The 25,774-nt window shown below is 38.5% G+C and overlaps 1 protein-coding gene across 4 annotated transcripts in view; it reads right to left on the minus strand.

The window, feature by feature from the left end:
• KDM4C (lysine demethylase 4C) overlaps window positions 1-25,774 on the minus strand; it is a 392,092-nt gene that overhangs the window by 283,982 nt on the left and 82,336 nt on the right. For all 4 annotated transcript variants that reach the window (XM_082628071.1, XM_082628070.1, XM_082628069.1 and 1 more), the window contains exons 6-7: window positions 16,722-16,771; window positions 3,703-3,806 (exon numbers count right to left, since the gene is read on the minus strand). In XM_082628071.1, coding sequence (XP_082484197.1) covers window positions 3,703-3,806; window positions 16,722-16,771 — 154 coding nt within the window. The remainder of the gene's footprint in view (window positions 1-3,702; window positions 3,807-16,721; window positions 16,772-25,774) is intronic.

Raw genomic sequence — 25,774 nt, forward strand, 5'->3', positions numbered from 1 at the left:
ATAAAAGAAGTCCCCCCAGATCCTTTATTTAATCCTTTAATAGTTTTTCAGGAGACTTTTAAAAGAATTTTCTAAACAGGGTGTGACCTTCTGGCAATGTAGTTCAATCATTCAGTCCATAATCAAAGAAATTATATTCTATTTGAAGATGTCTTTGTTTTATGTTATTCAAATAAATTTGTTCTTATTAGCATTCAATATGTATATTTTAATACTTTAAAAATTCACATTACTGGAATTATATAACAGGACTATCATAACTGACATTTTTCAAGTTAGAGCTATAAAAACTTTGATAACACACGCTGAATATTATGAATTCTTGTTGCTAAAGAGTTGATAGTATTCACCAAATTATCCTTTCATAATACTTACAAAACATTCAATTAACTTCATTCCATTTAATAGTAAAATTTCTACCAAATAGTTATTCAAATATATGTATAATATATAAGTATGTATGAGTGAGTGAGTGCATTTTCAAATATAATTAAACTAGCTTGGGTAAATAAGCCAGCAGCCTAAAAGCAAAGATGAAAAATGTATTCAGTCCATTCCTAATTTTCAGATTACAGAAATTTGTTTTTTTTATAATCACCAAAGCATACAAAACACACCATGAGCTATAGAAATACAGTGAAGCTAAATTTTTCAGTGTTTTTTTTTAACTTGTCTACTCAATGCTAGACTATCAAATATATATAACTCACTGATTCATTCAGTTACCTTGGTTCATTTCAGTCCTAAAATGCTGATAAATGAATATGTGAGTATGCACTTGTGTGGAAACATACAGGAGACACACTGTATAAATACAGGTGCACACACTGCAATTCAGTTACCATTTTAGGAATGCTAAAATGTTGTGTGTGGAAGTATTTTCTTTCCCAACAATTCTGAAATTTAGCTCATCACCCCCTCCCCTGTGACACCCCAGCAGGTGTTCTATTGCAATGAGTAGCAACCCAGCTGCCACCTGGCAGGCAGAGAATGGCTTATCAGTGTTCAACATGGTTCCAGTTCCATCATTCAGAGCCACGTGAGAACAAAGCCTGATTCTCTCCTTTCCCGGTCTCACTGAATCTCATTAATTATAATTGTGCTTGGAAACTAGGCACTTCCTTGTACCATGTGATAAAACAAAACTCACTCTGCTCAACAGTTTCTAGCCCTATAAGGTGGAGGAAGAGGGTAAGTCTGTTGTCAGTGGGATAAGGAAACTAGCTTCACTGCTCCACTGAATTCCACCTACAATCCTTCTCTACTCTCCCTAGAAAACCCTGTTCTTGCCATGTTGAAAAAGTACCTGTTCCCATTAAATTGGACCCTAAATGTTATGCCTCTATATAATTTCTAGAAACAGGTCAATCCCAGTTAGCCAAAACATAAGGCAAATTTACTGCCTCTATGTAACAAACTGATATTAAAAAAAAAAAAAAGATATAGGGGTAGACAAGAACAAGTCCCTTTTATTATAAGACTAACCAAGCATCATAATTCCATACGGCAAAAAATGTCAGAAAGGGTAGTGTACGTAATCGAAAAGCAGACATTAGTTATTTGTTTAACATACTTTTTCATATATATGTATGAATATGTACAAATTCACTGAAAGAAGAAGAAAAAAATGTTAGTCCAACTGCAAAATGATTGCCTAAAGAGAGAAGGTTAAACTGAGGAGGAAGATTGTGTTATTATTATATATAACCTGTACTGTGCAAAGCCCCTCATATAGATCATCTCTTTTCATTCTCATAATAGCCCTATTAAGCGGTACTATTATTATCCCCATTTTCCAGATGAAGAGACTGAGGCTCAGAAAAATTATGTAATTTACCCAAGTGACGGAATCAGAAATGAACTTGAGAAGTATAATTCTGAAGTCTGTGCTACTTTGTCCCAAGTTACATTATCATCATCAGAGAATAAGCTCCTTGAGGAACACACAATCATCACACACCCTTCATCGGTGGAAGGGGAAGTGGCAGTATTTCATATGAAAAACTGCAACTTCCAATCAGCCCTCTAAATTGCTGGTGTCTCACCATCTGTGGACGAGCACTCACCCTTCCACTTCCCACAAAAGCCACGAAATGTCCCATCCTCAAAAGACCAGATAAGAGCCTGGTGCATCTAGTGATCTACCAAATAGCACTTGAAGAGCCTCGGCCCAGAAAGGGGTGTGAGGCACCTGCCTCCTTCTCCCCAAATTTGAGAAAGAAGCTACAAACTCCAAAGGCCTCCATCCTGGGCAAATGAGCCAATCCCACAGTCCTGCTACTTCATACAACCCCTCTCCAAAGAACAGCTTGATCAATTCCTATCACCAGCCCTAAACCCGCAGAGGTTTTCCTGTCTTAGAGGACTCCAGTCTACTCTTTCTCCTCTGCCTTCTAATATTCCAACTTAAATAAAAGTGCTTAATCAGGCTTATGCCAACCACCTGAAAGAACGTGCAGTGACGATATGTCTGAGACTGGAAAGCCTGATGCCCAGAGGCATCTGCAAGTAAGACAAGGCCCCCCAGAAGGAATGGCCCCTCTGGGGGGGCGCAGCCTCTGACCTCTGTACCTGCAGCAGTGCTGCAGCCCACCCACACTTGTGGACCTTCTCCATAGTGCACATCTTCAAGGCACACTTTTTGTCACGGGTAAAAGTATGTGACTAAACCAGTGTTGAGAGCATCCTCGTCACATAAGACAAGTATGTCTCGTGCATGACTACTGCACAGCCTGTTTGCGAGAGAGCAGGACCACCTCAAGTTGGAGAATGTTTCTTGGTCCTTGCAAAAATTCTACTTTGAACAAAGCCTGGGCTGGGGGTGGTGGGAGAGGGAGGTGGAAGACAGGACTTTAAGGGCCTGAGATTAAGAAGAGGGAAAGATTTAGTCACAACTGAAAAGCTTCTAAGGTGGAAAACAGCAAGGATTATGGGAAGACAGTCAAATAAAAAATGAAAAAGAGAGTGGAACTATTTTTTAATGTTTCTGAAGTAGCTAAGGACTTAATCCTCCTCCAACTGAGAGAGACCTTTTATTTATCTGGTCCAAAGCTTTTTTCATTTCAGCTTCTTCACATAAAAATGCTCATGCTCGGTAATAATTCTGACCCAATTACTACCCACGGACACAAAGAAAGAGGGATCTAGCATGTACAGAGTCTTACAGAACTTAATCTTCAGAAATACTCCAAAGAAGCAATATCTGATTATTAAATCATCGGGCAATTTTATCCATAATGAAATCTCAATTGTATTATGTCTGAATGTGTTTAGAAATAACATAGTGGCACCATAATCACTGATTCTAACCAACCAAACTGCTACTAAAAATTGCTCTGATTTCTTTAAAAAAAAGAAAAATAGATCACATACACATAAATTTTGTTGCTCATATAAGAGACTTCAATGGAGAAGAGCTATATATCTTATTCTCTCAAATGTGCTACATTTTACTTTCAGTATTGTTGTAAGTGAACTAGAACTGCATGAAATCTCTAGTAAATGCATCTTGAAATAAAAGAAACTTCAAATTAATATTTAGGTAAATAACTGTTACCTAAATAAAACACGAATCTGAATTTTTCTCCCCACATCCTAAAAATCCTACCTGAAGTCAAAGATATATTAGTTTATGTTAAATTTGTCTTAAATATGAATACTATACACATTAAATGAATTTGTTAAAGAGTAACACTAATATACCTTGTCAAAGGGAATACCATATTTCTTCAATACTGAGGGAGATATCAGTGTCATCTTGTGTCGAAGAAATGCATCACACCCTTGAGAACTGCTTGGGAAAAAACCTAAATGGAAACAGTAATTATAAGCAGTAATGTGTCAATTAAGATAAAATTTCAAATCTTTTTTTAAGCTTATGTTCTAGTACTCTTATAGAATGACAGCTTTACATAAATATAGACCAAGTCCACCATCAAAAACCCTGGTACTAAAAACCAGACTCGGAATTCTTAAAAATTAAATGATACATATTTATATCACCAAGGGTTGACCTTTTTTACAAAAAAAAAAAGATCTGCCAAGAGTTGTTCGCATGATATAAAATGACTAAACCTACAAATTCCAATTTGTAACAGATTTGAACTCAATCTACCTATTAACTGATAAATGGACAAAATATTAAGGGAAGGTAGAAGAGGAAAATCTGCATTTTAACAGAGAAATTTCTCATTTTAGACTCCTAGAAGCAATCATTCTAGAAGCACTTGTCCCAGTGCCCGGCATACAGTAGACACAGCAGTTTCCCACCCTTGTTTCTTTCTGATCGATTTTAAATAGTTTAACTGCTTCTAGTTTCCTGAAGTAATTCCCAGCCAGGGCCAGTCAAAAGCTTGGAAACCTGTCTCACCAGCCTGTATGGGAACAGTACATACTGTTTTGAGGACTCCTTTAAATGAAGAAGCTAAACATGCAGCAACTCTTTCATTCAACAGTATATTATGCACTGAAACACAGCTGTTTCTCTCCATCTCTGCCTTCAATCCTGCAGTCTGTCTGAGGCAGACTCTCATTAACTCAGTTATGTAAGCTAGAGGAAAATGAATGTGCCTGATACCCTGTTCTTTACCTTCCTCACTCAGAGGGAAAAACCACCACACTGAGAACCGGAAAGCAAGAAGAGAAAGACAAGAGAAACATGGAAGAGACAGAGGAGAATCAGAGAGAGGACCCAGAAGGAACACAGAACTCACCAGGAAAGCATGTGTGATGTAGCTGGGTAAAGTGGGAAGAAGCACAGATGCTGTTTAACTCCTCCACTACCAAAATGAAGGCCACCGGAAATGCTACTTACCTAACTCTGTGGCTCACTATGTATAAATAGCTCAAGAATATGACCAGTTTGATGAAAGAATTACTAGCACTCATTACCTAATCATGAACCATTTTAACCTCACAGAATAGCAAGGTTTTACAGGAATAGTTTTAAAGTAAACAAGCCTTTATTGATGCCACCATGGAGTATTTGAGGCCACAGATCATCAGAAGGAAACAAATGAAACATCTAAAAGAAAAGCCATTAGGGTATAAAGAACCACCTGCAAAGAGTAGTAGATTCTACTTAGGCATCTACACCTGGATTTTTAAGATGAACAGACAGAAATATTTAAAAAGTACATCTAACAGAAACATCAGAAATACTATCATTCGTTACAATACCAATAGGAATAAAAGGAATAATTGTGCCCTATCTGGTCATTTAATGCAGCCCTCCGTTTATGGTTAATATTCATAATACATAAATAGAAAATAACCTTTGAAAGAATGCAGACCTTAGTGAATGGTGAGAAAGTACCATATAATGCAACAGCCCTATCTATACAATAAGATGTCCTGAGTCTATGCCACATGGAGTAAAGCACAGCAGGGCAGTCCCCAAACACATAACCCACGGAAAAGTTTTAGCAATACAATTTAAATAGATCTATCATACTTTTCAAATCTGTAACTCCGTGCAGCACTGCATGAATTAAGTTTTAAATTAAAATCAATGAAGAAAGAGGAGTCTACTTAATTTTCTTTTGATACGGATTTGTAATCAGGACCTGAACAATGTGATGACTGGTCATTAGTTAAACTGGAAAACCACTAAAGGAAGGCAATTTGCCATATGTTAAGAACTTCATATTGGTTCAGAATTTATATTTTCAATAGGTTATCAGAATTATATTTCACATCGCCCTAGAAAACACCTCATAAACCACAAATTATGACATAATATATGTCTCAAAATGAATTTTACCTTAAAATACCTGCAGAAGTACATGGTTCACACTCACCCTCACTCCACCATTTCTTAAAAATATTTTATTCAATATATAAAGAAGCCAATAAAACCAGAATACTGTTTGATACAAAATGATAATATCTTTTAAAACTCAGAACTATGCTGGCTAAAGGAATGTTAGCAGCTTTCATAACAAGTGAAAAAAAAAACAAATTTGGAATCACATGTATGAAATATAACAAAAATAGATCAGATAGAAAAGATAAAATTTAACTAAAAATTCAACTTAAGATAATCAGAGTTTTTTGAAAGTCACCAAATAAAGAGAAAACAAGGTATGTGTTAAAATTTTTGCAAGTTAAGTTCTTTAAAATATGCCTTTCACAACCTTTTGTTTTTCTATTCTAATGTTTACTTTCTTAATGTGCTTTTTTTCTAAGTTTTCAATTTGGAAAGAATTTATTTGGAAGAAGTCTGCTCTTAAACTTACCATATTTGAACGTTACTATTGCAACATTCTGTAAGACTTTCCAATTTACCAGTCACATAATTGGAGAATCCACTCTTTCATAATCTTGAAAACCAGGAAGTTCCAATAAAGAAACAGTTCTACACTGACCCCTCAAGTATCTAGTAGTGGACATAGCAGCTAGCAACTCACTACCACACCTCACATACCCCATGGCCATCAGGTAACATGCCAGGTGTAGAAGAACACACAGAATAAACCTGGCACATCTTTCTGAGCATCTACTTATGTCATGCTAAATTACGTGGTTTATATTTGCATACAAACAAACATATTAAGGGAGCAAGATGCAAAATCTGCATGAGTGTTGTGGAGTGGTAGGGTTTCACTCTCCTACCCTGTAGAGATATTTTGGTGGAAGCATTTGAGAGGCAGCCTACTGTGAGGTGCAAACTGTGTTATGGGATTTTGTGTAAATCTTGCCCAATCTCCTCTTACAGACACCTAACACACGCTTACTTGAACACCAAATTTCCTCTCTCATTATGCTCACAACATACACCTTCTCATTGCTATTAAATAGCAGACCTAAGTTTTAGATGAAAAAACGTAACTGTTTGAACTATTTGAAGTCACTCTCATCTTGTCCACATGGTTAGCAAAATAAAAGAGAATAACAGTTAAGAATCCCTACAGAGACACGGATTCTGAGCACAAGTCCAACAACTCATATAGCCTTGTCTGGTCCCATAATCTCTCAGCTCCTCAATTTCCCCATTCATATAATCAGGATGCTAGTATTACCTTCCTCAGTGGGGTCTTTTTTTTTTTTCCCAGCATCAAGATACAATTGACATATAACATCATATAATATATACAGTATAATGATTTGATATATGTATATATTGTGAAATGATTACCACGTTAAGTTTAATTCACATTCATCACCTAAAAATAGTTATAATTTTTTGTGTGATGAGAAGCTTTAAGATCTACTCTTTTAGCAACTTTCAATACAGTATTGTTCATTATAGTCACCATACAGTACAGTACATCCCCCAGAACTTACTCATCTTATAACTGGAAGTTTGTACCTTTAGACCCCCTTCACCCATTTTCCCCACCCCCTGCCTCTGGCAACCACCGAACTGTTCCCTGTACCTATAAGTTTGGTGTTTTAGATTCCACACATAAGTAACATCATACGGAATTTGTCTTTCTGTATCTGACTATTTAACTTAGCATAATGACCCCAAGATTCATCCATGTTAAAAGAAATGGCAGGATTTCCTTCTTCCTTATGCCTGAATATAACACTTTGCTTTATTCATTCACCTGTCGATGGACACATAGGTTGTTTCCATGTCTTAGCTACTATAAATAATGCTGTAATATCAGGGGTGAAGATATATCTTTAGGACAGTGATTTCATTTCCCTCAAATATAGATCTAGAAGTAGAACTGCTGGATCATATGTCAGTTCTACTTTTAATACTTTGAGGAACCTTCATACCGTTTTCCACAGTGGTTATCCTCACTGGGTGGATCCTTAACGGGAATCCAGTGAGATAATGCACAAAAAACTTAGCCATTATCAAAAAGTGGAAACAACCTAATGTCCATCAACTGATAAATGGAAGAGCAAAATATGGTATATCCTTACAACGAACTATTAGTCAGCTATAAAAAAATATGAGGTACTTCTATGAAGTTATAACATAGAAGAACACTACATAAAAGGCAGACACAAAAATCACATATTATATGATTCCATGTATATGAAATATCCATAATATGTAAATACCTAGACAGAAAGCAGACTAATTGACAGGGGCTGAGGAGGGGTGGGAGGGAATATAGCATGACCAATTAAAAAATACAGGGTCGGGCCTCCCTGGTGGCGCAGTGGTTGAGAGTCCGCCTGCCGATGCAGGGGATACGGGTTCGTGCCCCGGTCTGGGAGGATCCCATATGCCGCGGAGCGGCTGGGCCCGTGAGCCATGGCCGCTGGGCCTGCGCGTCCAGAGCCTGTGCTCCGCAACGGGAGAGGCCACAACAGTGAGAGGCCCGCATACTGCAAAAAAAAAAAAAAAAAAAAAAAAAAAAAAAAAATACAGGGTCGGGACTTCCCTGGTGGCACAGCGGTTAAGAATTCGCCTGCCAATGCAGGGCACACAGGTTCAGTCCCTGGTCCGGGAAGATCCCACATGCCTCGGAGCAAATAAATCTGTGCGCCACAACTGCTGAGCCTGCACTCTGGAGCCCACGAGCCACAACTACTGAAGCCTGCGTACCTAGAGTCCATGCTCCGCAACAAGAGAAGCCACTGCAATGAGAAGCCCGCGCACCGCAATGAAGAGTAGCCCCTGCTCACCGCGACTAGAGAAAGCCCACGTGCAGCAACGAACACCCAACGCAGCCATAAATAAATAAAGAAAGAAAGAAAGAAAGAAAGAAAGAAAGAAAGAAAGAAAGAAAGAAAGAAAGAAAGAAAGAAAGAAAGAAAGAAAGGGTTTCCTTTTAGGGTGATAAAAATCCCTTGGAACTAGATAGAGGTGATGGTTGCACAATATGAACATACTAAAATGCCATTGTATTGTACACTTCAAAACAGTTAATGGTTTATTTTACATTTTGTGAATTTAAAAAAATAATAAAACTTAGTCTACTTGACACATAGTAACATTCAATGAATAGTGGCCATTATTATTATCCCTGTTACTCATTTCCACCATGTTGACTCTAGTTATCATGTTAGTTCAACAAATCTTCCATTTCCACCATGATAAGGAACATGTACTCCAGCAATCCCAATAGAGCCCTGAAACCCTAAAAGCATCCCACAATAACATTTGCTAAGACTGCCAAAGTTCTGCTAGGAGTTTTACAGCATGAGGATGTACAGAATCACACAAGCCCTCTCAAGAAGCAGGTGCTATACACATCCAAGGATGCCCTGTATTCAACGTAAAAGTGATCAGATGTGAGAAGCACTATTCTAAGTGAAAGAAACAAGACAGAAAAGTCTACACATTGCATAATTCCACTTTTATGGCATTCTAGAGATAGAAATCAGATTAGTGGCTGCCAGTGGTTGCTGGTGGGAAGAATTAATTGCAAAAAGCACAAGGGAACTTTTGGGGGTACTGGAAATGTTCTATATCTTGATAGTGGTGGTAGTTACACCACTGTATATATTTGTCAAAACTCACAAAACTGTCAGGGCTTCCCTGGTGGCGCAGTGGTTGAGAGTCCGCCTGCCGATGCAGGGGATACGGGTTCGTGCCCCGGTCCGGGAAGATGCTGTGGAGCGGCTGGGCCCGTGAGCCATGGCCGCTGAGCCTGTGCGTCCAGAGCCTGTGCTCCGCAACGGGAGAGGCCACAACAGTGGGAGGCCCGCGTACCACAAAAAAAAAAAAAAAAAAAAAAAAAAAAAAAAAACTCACAAAACTGTATGGTTAAAGGGGGTGGCTTTTACTGTAAGTGCATTTTACCTCAATTAATCTGACCTAAAAAATTATTAAATGTTTTAAAATTGTTTTAGAAATAGAGCAGATATACTCTAAAAATAGTGTGCTCTTTCCTTCAAATAAGAAGTTTTGCCAACTGTCAACTGGTTTACAGTTTCTAATATATTAACTAACTAATTATTTTTAAATCCCAGTCTCATATGACAAATACATGCTGCTACTATTAAACCAACAAAGTTTTAGCCTTGGAAAAAAATTTAAAAATCAAAGTTTAGTAACATTTTCTATGGATATACAAACACTAGTTTGGAGAAGCTGACGTTAGTTATTAATTGCTTAGGAAAGAAAGGAAAAAAGAGAGGGAAGCAGAGGAGAAAGATGGAGAAATCAGACATGCAGAGTGTATGTCCACACTAGTAATAGATTTAATACAATTTAATTTGAATATAATTGAAATTTACCCAAGTATGCTTTGATAGAGTTTTATACAAGCGTACCTCAGAGATACTGCAGGTTCCGCCTGTTCCAGACCACCACAATAAAACAAATATTACTGTAAAGCAAGTCACAAGAATTTTTTTGGTTTCCCAGTGCAAATGTAATTATGTTTATACTATACTATAGTCTATTAAATGTGCAATAGAATTATGCCTCAAAAATGTACATACCTTAATTTTTAAATACTTTATTGCTAGAATGCTAACCATCATCTAACACTTTCGTGAGTTGTAATCTTTTCGCAACTCACCAATCACAAAACAAACATAATAATGAAAAAGTTTGAAATGTGAGAACTATCAAAATGTCACACAGAGACAAGAAGTGAGCAAATGCTGTTGGAAAAATGGAACCAATTAGACCTGCTCAACACAGGGTTACCACACACATTCAATCTGCAAAAAAAAAAAAAAAGTGCATTATCTGCAACTCAAAGTAAAGTGAAGCACAATAAAATGAGGTAGGCCTGTAATGGTTTTTGCAATATTCATATAACTGATATGAGGCTTAAAAAATAGAGTAGCCATATAAACGAATGGTAAGGAAAAGGACGTAGGAAAAGAATATGGAAGGAATGCTTCTGTGGGAAATACTTTTAGAAAGATGTATTTGATTCACATATGAAACTTCTTAACATGCTTTTTAATGAAAAGAACTAATGAGCTACATTATGTGGGGAGAAACCTGGTATTTTTACCCACATTCCTAGTTGAGGTCAACATTAGAGGTTTAAGCTGTAGTTGACCTCTCTGTTCTTCCTACCATTCGCTGAGCAATTAATAATTGGGTAGAAAGTTATCACATTGCAGGCTTCACTCTGCTCCACATGTCCTGTAATCCATCAACATCTCTACTGGAGAGACAAAGCTCCATGGAGCTCTCTAGGAGGAGCGCCAGGAGAAATTCATACTGACCGTGGTATCGAGAAGGATGGTGGTTCTCCTAAACAACTGCCTTATTTTTAACTCTTGAACACAGTGCAGTGAGTAATGGGAAAGTTTTTTCCACTTCAAACTGGTTGGCAGAACACTTAGAGTTAAAATTTCCACCTAATTTAACAGGTATATAGACCATTACACATGGTGTTTTACTGCATTCCTGAGACCACTTTGTTTCAGCTCCAGCTTTTTCCCACCCTAACACAACATATGGACCACACACGCGTAAGTCACCCAGGACGCCTCAGGCCAAGCACTCTGGCACAAACAGGTGAGTCAAGCTAAACAGGATTTTCCTGCCTCAGCTTCCCCCCTCCACACCCCCCAGAGAATCAAAGAACTCTTAATTTCCTTCCATAGTAATCTTTCCCTGCTAGCTGGCATTCCCCTCCTGAATTTTCCTCCCCATTCCCTACCTGTCACTTCTCAGAACTGTCTTTCACCACACATTCTAATTACTCTAACTTGGTGTATGTTATGTATTACTGTTCAATGTTTAAAATCCTACTAGGAACATGGTTGGATATAAAATATTCAAAATTAAACACAGTGTGATATTTGACATCAAAATATGAGGAAGTTAAATTTAGGGATTGTTTCACCATTCTTAATGTAACAACTGATAGTAAGATGAAAATAAACATACCCTGACACACTACACATTGATCTCCATGCCTAAAGCATGAGTTAGGCATGAAGGCAGAGGATATATTGCTGGACTTTTTCATTTTTTAGGGCTTAGGGGCCCCCTAAAATTGATTATTCATAATCAAGGGTATTTTATTTATTAGCCTTTCAAAACCAAGCATTTTAATATAATATTTTCAGGCCATCATGTAAATGAATGCTTAAGGGAATTATGTATTTATCATTTTGAGAGCTGATAAAAGTATATTTCCTAATTCCAAGTCAGAGGTATGAGAACAGGTCAATTTAGAATGTCTATAAAATTAAAATGACTTGTTATTTAATGCTAATCTTCTAGTCTCTTGATAGCAGTGGTTCATAATCTCTTTTGGACCAAACCCTCTTAATGGATTTGATGATAGCATCCCAGAAATCCACATATATGCCCAATTTTGAATATAATTTCAGAGAGTCCACAGACTGCCTGTATCCCACCCACAGACCCTTTGTCCACCTCCTGGAATAGGGATCCCTGCAAATCAGGCTAAGACTCTGTTCCACAGGTTTAAACTCAAGATGACTAGTCATTTAAAAACATACATACACACACACACCAAAATTAACTGCTTAAAAAAATTTGAACTAAATTAATCCTTCATAACAATGCTTCATCCATTCCTTTTTACTGTCGCTTTTTTAAGAAGTTAAAACGAAAACACTTGCTACAGGTAAATATAAGCCTCCAAAAGAACCAGTGTATTCAACTCTACCATACTGTCACTTAAAACAAAATTCCTGCTGATCATTCACACTTCCAAAATCTGCTGCACAAACTCCTAACTCACATATTCTTTTCCCAGTAATCAAAATTTTGACCAAAGTAAAGCATCTTCAATTTTTTTTAAATATTAGCACTTTATTAACAATGAGAGACCAATGGAATAGTCACTCACAAAAAAATTTAGCTGCTCCCAATTTACGTTAATCCACATCTTGCTTAACTTAATAGAACCACAAAGATATTGTCTTATTTCTAAAATTGATGAGATTTAGACATTCTTAAAACTGAAAATCTTCAAGACTGTCATTTATGATTTAATATTATATCTCTATTCTCCTTTATACTTTCCATTCAATTGTATCAAGACAAAAATTAGAAAGAATGCAACGGCATTATAGACGAACATAACAAGTATAAAAATTGCAACAATTCACTTGAGATTTTTTATTACATTATGTCTACATAATATTGGAAAAAAACCTGTATAGATGAGAAAGCAGCTGAAGGGCAAAATCAAACTCCTGGCTTTATTTAGATGCAGGCATAACGTCTTTCAGATAAAATATTTGTAGGTGCCACAGTCAATCAAGATTTCAATAGAAACCAAAGATGAAAGCATTCATGCATAAAAGGCAAGTGTGATAATTATGATGTTCAGACAAGATAATGGAAATTATCCGAGGTTGCTTTTCATTTTATGTATCAAGTGCTGCCTTGACCTAGACAACCCATAATGCTCCATCTCATTTACTGCATTATTTTATCATTTTAATTACTTAGCAGAACTCAATTAATTTGGCTGGCATCTGGTCAGCAGATAGAAATCCTCCACTGTCCTATAGGGTCTTTTCCCTGAATCATTTCTCAAAATAATGCTGCAAAAAGTTTTCAAAAAACATGCAATTGAGTTTAAAGTTCTCGCTCAACCTTCAAGTTTATTAATCTCTTACTGATTAAGCAAATTCCTGGAATGTCATTTTCAGACAGTTTACGTCAAAGTGTTTACAGACAGTTTATAGCAAAAACTTTAGCATGTGAGTCTATACCATAAAATTTACACTGGCTCCATTTTAAAAGTTCTCTGGCAATGAGGTGAACAGAACATGGTAGAATAATTATCACAGGGACAAGGATAGTTCACAACATATAGATTTAGCACAAAGTTCATTGCCAGGGTATTTAAGGATTATGGTAATCATTTTCTAAGCTGTACTCTAATCTATTATCCAGAACCAGGGTTCATCCACCTTAATATTCATGAAAATAGTCCCTAACAAAGTTCAAGATTACAATTACATTGCTATTATTACTATAATGTATTACGTTATAAAAACACTGTCTTTATAGTTACTAGCCTGTCAAAATTATAATAATATGTATTCTTACAAACGTGATACTCTAACTTTAATTTGGAGGAAAGCAACTTTTAGATATCATTAACAATTTCTGTTCAGAACTGTCAATCAAAGGACGGGGTTTCTCAGTGTCCCCATTTCATTATTAAATGAAAGCATACATAATGCAGGAACAAAATTCCTTTTCTACTAGAAGGCAAGCCTAACATACCAATGAAACTTAGATCAGCACCTGACTGAAAAGACAATGCTCCCTGAGGATTCAATTCTGAATAAAGGCATTCTGAATGAGACATTCTGTCTTATCTTCAGTTGTCACTCAGTGGAACTCCACTTTCCCCTGGAAATAAGTCACTACCAGTCTACGTCGTCCTTGGTTAGGGTGGTTAGCAAAACAGAAAAAGAGGGTAACGGGGTGAAGATGATTCTCCTCCCTTGTGGGAGTAGATGAGAACAAAGTTGCCTGGCGTATCTTTAAGGCAGGGGAGAAAAGTAGAAGGTGCTCTTTGTAGATACAAGTGGTCACAGAGTGAAAGCAATTGGTAGGGTTCCCAGAAGAATGACTCAACCTGGCCCTTAAGAAGATGGACAGGGTTGAGGGAGGTGCAACTGCATGAAGGTAGTCAAAAGGTACAAACTTCCAATTATAAGATAAATAAGTACTAGAAATTCAATATATAACATGATAAATACAATTAACACTGCTGAATGTTATATACAAAGCTGTTAAAAGAGTAAATCCTAAGAGTTTTCATCATAAGGAAAAAAATTTTTTTCCATTTCTTTATTTTTGTATGTATATGAGATGATGCATGTTCACTAAACTTATTGTGGTAATCATTTCATGATGTATTAAGTCAACTCATTATGCTGAACAGCTTAAACTTATAACGTGCTATATGTCAAGTACATCTTAACAAAACTAGAAGAAGAAAAAAAAGAAGATGGACAAAGCCTTAAAAAATAAAAATTCAAGTTCCAGTAAGGTATGTTTAATTTTAACAGTCTAAGAAGGCATACAATATCATGTTCATCCAGTTCGCTGGGGACATTCACCTTCATACTTCAGGCACTCTCAGGCCCAGGGGGCCAAATAAAAATGAGGGGGTCAAAAAGAGATTTAACACAACCCTTTGGTGAAATGATATGGCAACATGAAAAGTACTCATAAAACACCTATAGCCCAAGATGCAGCATCAGTACTCCTTGGAATTTATCCCAAGGGTACAACTAAAGGAAGAAAAAATATTATTGGCACAGTGATGTTAAGTACACTATATAAAAGAGAAAAAAATTTGGAAATAACCAAAATAGGTTAAGTGCAATCAGTTGACGAAAAGCTAAGCAGCCAACTAAAATAATCATGAAGATTATGCAACAGGGAAAAATATGCACACATTAATGTGAAAAAATTAAAATTACTCAATGAGAGAAATACTTAAATGCCAATAACTTGAAAAGAATAAAATTAACACAGTGATATTCTACACTGTAAAAATATTGGTTTGGCCAAAAAGTTCATTTGGTCTTTTCTGTAAGATGGCTCTAGTAGCACCTAGTTGTCTTTAACTTCATTCGAAACAATTTTGTTAGATTGTATTGTGACAGCTGTCATATCAGGTGTGCATTTTTTTAAAAAGCTTATCAAAACTGGTGAATTTTTGTGTAGCCATTTTAATATTGAAGATGGAAAAAAAGCAAAATTTTCAGCATATTATGCTTTATTATTTCAAGAAAGCTAAAAACACAACTGAAATGCAAAAAAAAAAAGATTTGTGCAGTGTATGGAGAAGGTGCTGTGACTGACTGAACGTTTCAAAAGTGGTTTGCAAAGTTTCGTGCTGAAGATTTCTCGCAGGACGATGCTCCACGGTCAGGCAGAACAGTTGAAGTTGATAGTGATCAAATAGAAACATTAATTGAGAACAATCAACGTAATACCACGCAGGAGATAACCGACATACTCAAAATATCCAAATCAAGCATTGAAAATCATTTGCACCAGCTTGGTTATGTTCATCGCTTTGATGTTTGGGTTCCACATAAGTTAAGCAAAAAAACCTTCTTGACCGTACTTCCACATGAGATTCTCTACTTAAACCTAACGAAAACGTTCTGTTTTTAAAACAAATTGCGATGAGTGATGAAAAGTTGATACTGTACAATAAAGTGGAATGGAAGAGATCGTGGGGCAAGCAAAATGAAACACCACCAACCACACCAAAGGCCAGTCTTCATCCAAAGAAGGTGATGTTGTGTATATGGTAGGATTGGAAGGGAGTCCTCTATTATGAGCTTCTTCCGGAAAACCAAACGATTAATTCCAACAAGTACTGCTCCCAATTAGACCAACTGAAAGCAGCACTGGATGAAAAGCATCCGGAATTAGTCAACAGAAAACGCATAATCTTCCATCAGGATAATGCAAGACCGTGTGTTTCTCTAATGACCAGGCAAAAACTTACAGCTTGGCTGGGAAGTTCTGATTCATCCATGGTGTTCACCAGACGTTGCACCTTTGGATATCTATTTATTTCAGTCTTTACAAAATCCTCTTAATGAAAAAAATTTCAATCCCCGGGGAGACTGTAAAAGGCACCTGGAACAGTTCTTTGCTCAAAAAGATAAAAAGTTTTGGGAAGATGGAATTATGAAGTTGACCCCAAAATAGCAGAAGGTAATGGAACAAAACAGTAAATATGTTGTTCAATAAAATTCTTGGTGAAAACGAAAAACGTGTCTTTTATTTTTACTTAAAAACCGAAGTAACTTTTTGGCCAATCCAATACCTCAAAAACAAAAAACCTATCTAGATGAGAAACAGAAAGCAAGTTTACCTTGAGCTAGTCTTTCCAGTCGTTTTCCATGCTCTGGGGGTATTGCATACCTAAAATTTTAAACACAAATAAAAATTTTAGATTTATAATTGTTTAGCTAGTATCCTAAGGACATCTATTCCTAAATAATGTCATGTAAAAAAAAAGTCAACCACAGAGACTTCCCTGGTGACTCAGTGGTTAAGAATCCGCCTGCCAGTGCAGGGGACATGGGTTCAATCCCTGGTCTGGGAAGATCCCACATGCCACGGAGCAACTAAGCCCACGTGCCACAACTACTGAAGCCTGAATGCCTAGAGCCTGTGCTCTGCAACAAGAGAAGCCACTGCAGTGAGAAGCCCGTGCACCACAACTAAGAGTAGCCCCCGCTCGCCGCAACTAGAGAAAGCCCACACGCAGTAATGAAGACCCAATGCAGCCAAAAATAAAAAAGTATATAAAATAAATAAATTTATTTTTAAAAAAAAGGTCAACCCCAAACTCCACTTAGATGAACTAAGCAGAGATTAGAGAACCAAACACAGAACTGTATCTCTTGGACACTAAACAGAAGAAAAATAAACTTAAATCACCTATTTCAATGTCCCAGCTCACCATTCCAACCACATTTTACACATTAGGGAACAAAGGCCCAAGGCCAGCAAACTGCTTGGACAAGGGGCACCTGGCCACAGCATGGAGTTTAGACCTCCCTTGTAACACTCACAGCACCCCAGCGATCCAGGGCTATTTTTGATTGTATATTTTTTGTTTTGCAGTTGGTTAGTTTGGCCTTTGGTTTTAAGCAAAAAAAAAAATTTTTTAAGTTTTTGGTTTTTTAAATTTATTTATTTTTGTCTGCATTGGGTCTTCGTTGCTGCGTGCGGGCTTTCTCTAGTTGCGGCGAGTGGGGGTTACTCTTTGTTGCAATGTGCGGGCTTCCCATTGTGGTGGCTTGTCTTGTTGCAGAGCACAGGCTCTAGGCGCACGGGCTTCAGCAGTTGTGGCTCACGGACTCTAGAGTGCAGGCTCAGTAGTTGTGGCGCACGGGCTTAGCTGCTCCGCAGCATGTGGGATCTTCCCGGACCAGGGCTCGAACCCGTGTCCCCTGCATTGGCAGGCGGATTCTTAACCACTGCACCACCAAGGAAGTCCAAAAAAAAAAGTTTTCTTTAAAAATAAAAACCTTTTAAAATGTTTTTTACTGACAAGCAGGATAGAACATGAAATTATTATAGTAACATTTATATCTCCACCAAACCTTTCTAAGAACACTGGACTTTTCAAATAGATTTTAAATAAAAATTTACCAGCCATAAAAAAGGCAGCTTTGATTTATTTCACAATTATGTGACTTTTAAAATCTTGATTATATAAAAAAGAATTGTTGGGAATTCCCTGGTGGTCCAGTGGTTAGGACTCGGTGCTCTCACTGCCGGGGCCTGGGTTGGATCCCTGGTTGGGGAACTAAGATCTGCAAGCCATGTGGCACAGCCAAAAAAAAAAAAAGAAAGAAAGAAAGAAAGAAAGAATTGTTCACCCATGGAAAACAGAAATTCTTCCTCAAGTATTACTCATTTCTAGTTCCTGGTGTTTTCAAAAGTTACATACTTGATTTTATTTACTGTGAACTTAGTAACAAATTTTAAAACAATAATCTCAAGTTAAGTGATCATTTCATGTTTTAAATAAGAGTATGTTACTCTTCAGACCTACATTTGCTGTTTACTAGCTCAATATATATTAAGTACAAGTTACTTTTTTACTAAAATAACTTTTCTCATTTTACTTAACACCACACTTGGTTGCATTTAATGCCACTGATAACATATGCAGAACTTAATTGGATCCGTTGTAACTAGGCAATTCTCTAAAAGAAAATTCAACCATATATCCTGTTGCTTCAGGCACTGTTAATGAAATTATTCCAACTGAATTGGGGAGATAAAATTTTAGCATAACTAAATGACAATCACCGAACGTGTATTTATACACTGGCCACTTCTCAACAATTTTTAATCCCTGGTTTACATTGCCAAATATACCCAGAAAAGGACACACACACACACATACACATGCATGCCCCAGACAAGCATAACATACATGCTAACACATGCATGTGTATACACACACAGGCATGCACTCATGTAAGGGTTGGACATGGAGATATGTATATATCCAGGTTCACTTTTTTTAAAAAATGGTATCAAAGTTAAAGTTCATTAACCCAAAATTCAACCATCTGCTCACAGAAAACATAAGTAAATATAAATGTATATATATATATATAAATATAAGGATAAAAAATACACTTGACATAGTCTTTCAATTGATCTTCACAACTCTATGACAAAAATCCCATAGCCAACACATAGTAAACACATCTCTTAAAAGGGTTCTAGTAAAAATTCTCTGGAGGCTAATCATCAGAAAGATTTTTTCCATATATTACACATGTATCAAAAATTCTTTAAATAGACACATGACTTATAAGGCACTGAGAGTGTCCCCTCAATGCAGTTTGACCATTACAGGTGGGCGCCCACCTTCTGTTGTACCCTTCCAAACTACCCTCCATGGTGTGCCAAAGTCATCTTTGCAAACTACAGATCTGATCATGACAAAACCCTGGGCCTTCAGTGGCTGACTTACCTGAAGGATAGAAGCTGAACTTTTTTGCAGGGCACACAGACCTGCTGCAATCCTGACACCTCTTCAGTTGCACCTAGTGACCAATGTCCCAATCAAATCCTGCTCTTTGGTTTACCAAACCACTTGAATGCCCTTCCAGTGCCTTTGTTACTTTATACCTCCACCACTTTCCATCCCCTATTTCTGGGATTTACACACCCTTACCATCCCTGTCCAGCCAACAAAACCTCCACTCCTTTTTCTCCACTCAGCTTGAGTCACCCCCAGGGAGAGCTCCACACTCCTCCTTTTGCTCTATCAACCATACAGAAGACAGGTTTCTACCATGGTACTCAGAATTTAATTTTTTTACCTTTCTGCCTCCCTCTCTCCTTTCAACCTCCCTAGGGGCAAGGACCAGTGTCTCTCCTAGAACAAAGCACCAGAAAAGCAGATGCTCAGAAACTATGTGCTTGACTTTTGTGGCTCTCAAAATGATAAATCATGTTCCTCACCCTCCAGGATGGAAGATGTGGAAGGAGAGGAAGGATACAGCAATAAGAAAAAATCATGAAAGTGGGAAATTGGAAGAACAGGTAAGAAATTATATAAGCCAATACCTCATTTCCTAATTACAGGGTCAGCCTGGCATACTCAGGATCATCTCTACCGGTTTCAACTTCCTAATCCGTTCAAATACCTAATTCAATCAAATCTTTCTCCCAGGACTCTATACTTTTAGTATGGTCTCCCCATTTTGCCTTGCCTTCTCTTCATCCCCCCTGAATCTTACCCTGTGAAGGACAGTGTGCTCAAGGTAGATGGGCAGGACTGGGGCACTTAATTTCCACTTAAATGGCATGGGGCAAAAATAAGTTCCTGATATAACTGCCCTAAAAACTTAGCTCCTATAAATGTAGCGGCCAGCAAAGAAAAGTACCATCTAATTTCTTTATAAAAAGAAAAAAAATGGTAATAAATACAAGTCAACCAGAAAAAAGTTCCAGCTTCATAAGAATGTTAATATTTTTCATCTAAACAATTTTAAAAATAAATATAAGCAACTATCAGAATATAACTGAAACAGAATGCCCTGAACGAGAGCAATCATAGGGGGGGATAAAAGCCCTTTAAAACCTGAATCACTCGTATGCTTTTAAGAAGTTTGAAATCCTGCTGCTCTAACATACAAGGTTTTATTGTATTAATTTCTGTCTTCTAGTAAATTCTACGACTTCATGGAAACATTAAGCAATTCTCAGCATTTATTTGGAAATAACGGCATAAAAATACTGCCTACCTGCCCACCCATCTGACCGTTTCCCATCAGCATTTAGACATGCTTATCTCTTCTGCCTCAAAAAAATACCTTCTCTGGGCCCTTCATCCTGCTACCACCCATCTACTTTCTTTTCTTCCCTTTACACACACCACTTCCAGTACTTGCCTCATTTTATCCCATTCACCCTGGAGTCCAGCTCAATCTGGATCCTATTCCCATCACACTCAGTATGACTGCTTGGAAAAAGGTTGCCACGTTGTTTAGTCTTAACCTACCTTGTCCTCTCTGGAATTTTCAACTAGCTCCTTAAACACTCACTTCTCTTGAGTTTGATGATTTAAGTCATTTCCAGCGCTTTTCTACCTTCTGCTCTTGCCAAACCTACCTTCTGGCTGCCTAACGTTCCCCAGGGCGCCACGCTTTAGTGCTTCCACATTCTTCCCTAAGGGAACCACCTTCCCTCAAGCCTTCAAGATCACCCACATGTTGCTGAACCATATCTCCATCCCATGTGTGTCCCTCTGAGTTCTGCACTTCAAAAACCAGCCAGCGACTGAACAAATCCATTTAGCAGCCCTCAAACACAATTTGTCCAAAGCTTAATCCTCCAGCATCTTCACGACAGACCTGCTTCTTTTACAGAGCTCCTCATCGAACTGCCCAGAAAAATGGAATTTGTCTGTGGTTGTACTCCCCTATCTAATCAATCCCCAAGTTTTATGTGTTCCACCTGTTACTTATACAAGAGAAATCTCATGAACCTGTCTACATTTCTCTATCTCAACTACAACTGCCTTGGTCCAGGCACCATTCTGTCACACACATCATTACAGCAGCCTCTTAGCTAGTCTTCAGCCTTACCCTCTCTAGTCCATGTAGCCAATCAGTTCATGTCACTTCCTTCACTTGTTTAAAATCTATCTGAAGCAGGAACTGGTGACTAAGTAGAGGCAAGCTAGAAGGTCCGTTTGCATAGGGGTTTATTACAGACAATTAGTGACCTCAGTCAGGGGAGTCCTAATTCTATGGCTCTGACCACCTCCTAGACTTTTCTATGAAAGTATCCTATCACTTCAAAAGACTCACAACAAACAAGATCAAATTTGTGATTTCCCCCTTTAAGTTGGTTATCTCCCCCAGCTTCCCCATTGCAGTTCAGAACTCCATTTGCCCTTAGCATCCCATACTGGAACTATCAGAGTCACCCCTTCTTTAATTGGTCATCCTCTCTGCCCCCACTGCCAGTCACAAGTCCTATCCACTCTACACCCTCAAAACCTCATATCCACCTCCCTGCAGCAAAACTTCAATTCCAACCCTGATCTGCCCCAGCTAGACCAATACCGTAACTAAACTGTCTATCTCCTTGGGCAGCTACAGACCTCATATCATTATCGTAGGATAAAAACCTTTATTCCTTACTGCTCGGCTTTCAAGATGCCCCCTCCCCCCCACACACACAGTTTAGCCACAGCCACAAATAGCAGCCGTCCGCTCTCCACAGTTTGGACTATGAATTATTCTATCCCTCACAGGGGTTTTTTGACCTCACTCCTCACCACAAACAGCCCCTCCATTCTGCTTCAAATCCCATCTTCCCAAGCCTTGCCCAGATTCCACCTCCTCCTTGAGGCTTTCCCTGACCACTGGAAATCTCAGCAACCCTACCCCTTTTTGTCCTCCCAGAGCCCTTCCGTTATATTTCTCATGTAGTATTTATCATCTACTACTTTCCATAGCTAGCTGCAGTGTGGTGTGCATAAATCACTTCTGTCTGGATAGGCACTGAGTTCTGTGAGGGAGAGAATGCCTACCACCACCCAGAAATTTTCACACAGATTATCCATTTTAACCTACCTTTTATAATGTGTGTCTGCTTTATAGCCAAGCACTCTATTCTGTGCCACCACTGCTCAAGCTAGGCAGCTAATTCTTAATTCTTTGAGGATATAAATGTGTCTCACATTTTTTTGTGTCCTTTGAAAACCACCAAATAAGATGCCGACCATTGTATACCCTCAAGTACACACTGGTGTGCTGAAATTACTCACTGTTCAATTAGGACAGTGTTTTTGTTTCAGATATAAGGAATATTGTAAACAGTTCTGCTAACATTAAGAAACTATGAATCACTAATGAACTATGAACACACTAATTAGATATTTACAGGGTTGTGTTTTATTTAAAACCAGAGTCTTTTATAACTAAGGGGGGAAAAGATCTAATTTGAAGGCCAAGGAAAACAGAATAACCCCAAGTACATCTTTGGGTGGTCTTCTCATAGACCTAAAATGATGTTATCCTGGTGATGGTAATACAAATACTATCTTTAATGGAATATCAGATTGATATTTTGAACTGTCAGTAGGTAAAGCTGTATTTTTCAAAATGTACTGGATCCATTCCTCTGATTCAGACTTGCTCTATGAACTGGTCTCTGCACTTCTCATTTCAAGATATGCTCAGTCCATTAGTCTATCAGAAGTGTTTACCAGCACTACTAAAGTGTACCTCCTATTTCTCAGATCATCCCCCAAGGGCTCCCTAATATCTTTTGGGAGCCCTGGGGCTGTCATAATGTACTTAGAAATCAATGTCCTCAGCTGTCCCGCTTACCCCTACCTTTGTCACTGTGCTGTCTCACACAGGCAGCTGCAGAGGTCCCTGGCCACTGGCACCTCCCACCAGCCCACTCCCACCACACACCCCCGCCACCCTGTGACATCAAGGGCAGTCTTACCAAGCCCAGGGCCACAGAGGGGAGATCCCCTTCCAGGTCCAGGCCACGCTCAGGTAGGTCAGTCCTGAAACACCACTGCCCTCTACTCCGTTCCCCTAACGGAGGCTGTGTGTGAAGTGGCCCTTTCCTCCTCCTTTGTATATTTCCTCTTCTTCATGCTGTTTTACTCAGTCATCTCCCATGAAGATTCAGGCTCAAGTCCACAAGGATAGTTTTCTGACAAACAACAACTCTAAATTGACCCTCCCCTCTTTTAGTGGCATAAGTATGTGTGCCTGACTTGCTTTTAATAGTTACTAAAGTGTTGAAGTCTGAGTGAAAAGAATATCTGACCAATAAACATGATTATATCGCTTATCACAGCTACCATTTATCGAGCACTTTTAAGACACCAAGCCTTGTGCTAAGATCCTGTGATAAAAGTTCTCCTACTAACACCTCCATTTTACTGATGAGGAAACAAGACTTAGAGGGATTAATTTACTTGAGCAAGGTCGATGACAGAGCTGGAGCCCAACCCCAGATCTGACTCCAAAGCCCAAGACATGCTCTCCAGACCCATATTCCATTCCTGTTTCCTCATCAGTCACAGGAAGATGCCAAGAAGAAGGAAGTGACAGGTGCTACCAAGCCCGTCCCTCCCAAGGACATATCCACACCCTTTACAATGATCACTGCAATCACTGTAGGGTGATCCAACTTTTAGAAGAAAAAGTTTTCTGTCTGCTAACAGGCCAAAGTTCCAATATTCACACAGAATAGTTCTCCCAGCTATCCTTCTTACATTACCCACTTTTAAAATTCACAATTGAAAAAAAAAAAAAGTCACTAGCCTTTGAAACTAAAGCTATAGTACACACCAGGCAAATGATAATGACATTTTAAATATTGATAAAATGCAGATACAAAGATACAAACCACTACTCAAAACTTTTCTTTAGGGCTTCCCTGGTGGCGCAGTGGTTGAGAGTCCGTCTGCCGATGCAGGGGACACGGGGTCGTGCCCCGGTCCAGGAAGATCCCACATGCCGCGGAACGGCTGGGCCCGTGAGCCATGGCCGCTGAGCCTCCGCGTCCGGAGCCTGTGCTCCGCAACGGGAGAGGCCACAACAGTGAGAGGCCCGCGTACCGCAAAAAACAAACAAACAAAAAAACTTTTCTTTAGTTCTTGTTATAAAAAACTTCATGAATCAAAAAGTAAAGTGCCTAAATTATATTTCACAAAACTCAATATTTCTGAAGTAATTTACAATATACTTTTTAATCAAGGCATATTCCTGTGTCAAAAAGAAGGCTGAACAGCTATAGATTTTATATGTGTGATTATATTACATTTTCACATTACTGATGATGTTAACAAGTTTTACCATTTGTTCATTTATTAAAGTTTAAGTATTAATATTTTATATTATGAAGTCTCATTAGTTAACTGTGGAAAACAGAACACTGCTTGCTTCATTTTCAGTTCTTAAAAATAGATGAATGTGAGAAACAGAACATGTGACTGTAAGGGATGCTTTGGTAGGTGCCCAGCCTCTCCTTTTCTGGATGAGGCCCTCAGCACCTTCACCAAAGGGAGGATCCTTGCCCCACATCCCGCTCACCCAAGGTCTCATTCCCTCCCCCAGGACCATGCCCCTGGCGAGGGAGGGGATGATGGCCCATATGCAATGAATGGTCCAAGCCTGAGTATTAAGGCCTGGCCCTCTTGCCTCCATTCGGGGCAATTCTGAAGGGCCCTGCCAGGTCCAGAGTTGCCTCTGAGATCTGCCCAGGGCTCGAAAGCAGTCAACTTTCCCTTCTGCCTAGTCCTGACTTCCTCCCTCCCCAAGGCTGCTGCTTCCAGCACACAAATCTGAGTCTCAAAGTTGGCTTCCTGAGTGACACAAGCTACAACAAACAATTACAAAGAACATATTTGTAAGCAGATGTCTCTTAAACACCAGTCCTGAAAACAGAAGCTGGGCGTCTCTAACTATGACCCAGAGGACAAGGTGTTTGAACTGAGGCCCTACAGGGACATCATATAAAAAGCCCCTGAGGAAATGAATTCAGCCAGAGCTTTGCCTCACCCTTATGCCACCTGTGGCCCATTTCCAGACAGAGCAATTAAATGGAAAAAAAAAAAAGTCTAGCAGCCACATCTGTAGACATTCATAAGTAAGGCAACTGCAGCAAGAAAAAAGGTATTATAAATTATTAGTTGATATGACCCATAAACAACATAAAAGAAATCTTTATGTCTTAATACTGACCTCTCCAAAATACTCAACAGATAACATAGTCAGTAGCAAAGTGATTTTTCAAGTACTAGATGATCAAATGACTGATTTTCTGTTTTCTGTGGCACCCCCAGGGCCCCAGGGTTTCCTGAGGATACCTCAAGGAAGGAGTTGGTAAGGGAGAGGGTCCCACCAAACA

The sequence above is a fragment of the Mesoplodon mirus genome (assembly GCF_964341445.2).
Source record: "Mesoplodon mirus genome assembly, chromosome: 1".
NCBI lineage: Eukaryota > Metazoa > Chordata > Mammalia > Artiodactyla > Ziphiidae > Mesoplodon > Mesoplodon mirus.